Consider the following 1,504-nt stretch of genomic DNA (forward strand, 5'->3'; position numbering starts at 1 on the left):
CTCTTCTTCTCTTCCTCCAACCAGTGCTGGTGTTTCAGTGTCAGCTCATGGCCAACAACTGTGGCATGTGCTTAAGTCTTGCGGAGCGCTATAAATGTGGCTGGTGTCAGTCAACTAGTCGCTGTGAGGTGGCAGCCCAATGTGAGGACGGGACGTGGTTGGACAGGGATCGTACCTGTCCCAATATAAATATTACCAACTTTTATCCGCGAAGTGGTCCCTGGGATGGAGGCACAAATGTTACTGTAGAAGGTACTATATGGTGTAGATTTTGGAATAGTGATGACTTTTTTTATAAAGAAAGCTAGATATCTCTATATGAAGTAGACTGATAATGTGGCAGAAGCTACCATATTTACAAATTGACTAAACTGTTCCTTCCACCTCTTCAGGTATTAACTTGGGTAAACAGATTGATGACATCTATGATGGAATAACTGTTGCTGGAATTAACTGCCAACCATTTCGTGATTCATATGTCAAAACCAGAAAGGTTACTTGCATGGTAGACAGCCCAGGGGTGAATGACTTTAAGGAAGGACCCATTGTTGTAAAGGTTTGTAATGATGTCATTATTGCCAGTAGCAGTGAAGACATAATTTTGTAATTATGAATGTGTATAAGGTGTAGCTGAGAGACTTGAATGTAAATGGCATGTTCCAGGTGGCTCGTGAATACCGTGGTGAATCCCAAGACAAGTATCGCTTTGTGAATCCAGTGATAACAGACTTAACACCAGATTCAGGACCAAGATCAGGAGGAACAGTGCTCCACATTATTGGCAAGTACATGAATGCTGGCAGCCGCATTAAAGCCTTCATTAATGGACTTCCATGCAAAATTCAAAGGTAAATACTAATTGTAATTGTTAAGTGATATCCTTATGAATCCAATATTTACAGCCTAAGTACTGATGAGTCACACACCATTGCTTCAGTAGGGCAGTTTTTAAAAGCCTAATTGCAATGTTATCTGCAGCACAAATGCAAGCACAGCAACATGCATTACATCTTCGTATTCGGACTTGCAAAAGGAAGGTAGTATTGAAATGACCTTTGACAATGGTCGAAGAAAGTTGGAGGGAAAGTACTTCACTTATGTTGACGATCCAGAGATTACCTCCGTCAAATCTGGCAGAGTGGGACAGGCAGGCGTAGTGAGTCATTCTTTTCTCAGTCATTAGTTTTCTATGAAAGATACACTGCTTTTTAACAAATTTTAAAATCAATTGATGTTTAATTTGATTGAAATAATGTGCAAAGTTGTTTTTGATGATTTTACCGGGAACTTGTCTTTTGTAGAGAAATGGTCCGAGAGGTATTCCATCTGGAGGAATAATTATCACTGTTGACGGCACCAATTTCAATGTCATCCGTAAGCCAAAAATGTATGTTATGTACAAGGACAAGGAATACACAAGTGTGAGTATATATATTTTTTCTTAGTAAAGGTAAATAATTACACAATATGTTTGGTTATATTGAATCAGAGGTATGTATGAACC

The 1,504-nt window shown here is 39.1% G+C and overlaps 1 protein-coding gene across 1 annotated transcript in view; it reads left to right on the forward strand.

The window, feature by feature from the left end:
* Positions 1-1,504, forward strand: part of LOC119586094 (plexin A3-like) — a gene marked incomplete in the record, with an annotated part of 40,411 nt that overhangs the window by 28,312 nt on the left and 10,595 nt on the right. The window contains 5 exon segments of the mRNA XM_037934788.1: positions 25-252; positions 393-556; positions 664-848; positions 979-1,156; positions 1,302-1,421. Of these exon segments, the coding sequence (XP_037790716.1) occupies positions 25-252; positions 393-556; positions 664-848; positions 979-1,156; positions 1,302-1,421 (875 nt within the window).

This window comes from Penaeus monodon, chromosome 21, assembly GCF_015228065.2.
Source record: "Penaeus monodon isolate SGIC_2016 chromosome 21, NSTDA_Pmon_1, whole genome shotgun sequence".
Taxonomy (NCBI): Eukaryota; Metazoa; Arthropoda; class Malacostraca; order Decapoda; family Penaeidae; genus Penaeus; species Penaeus monodon.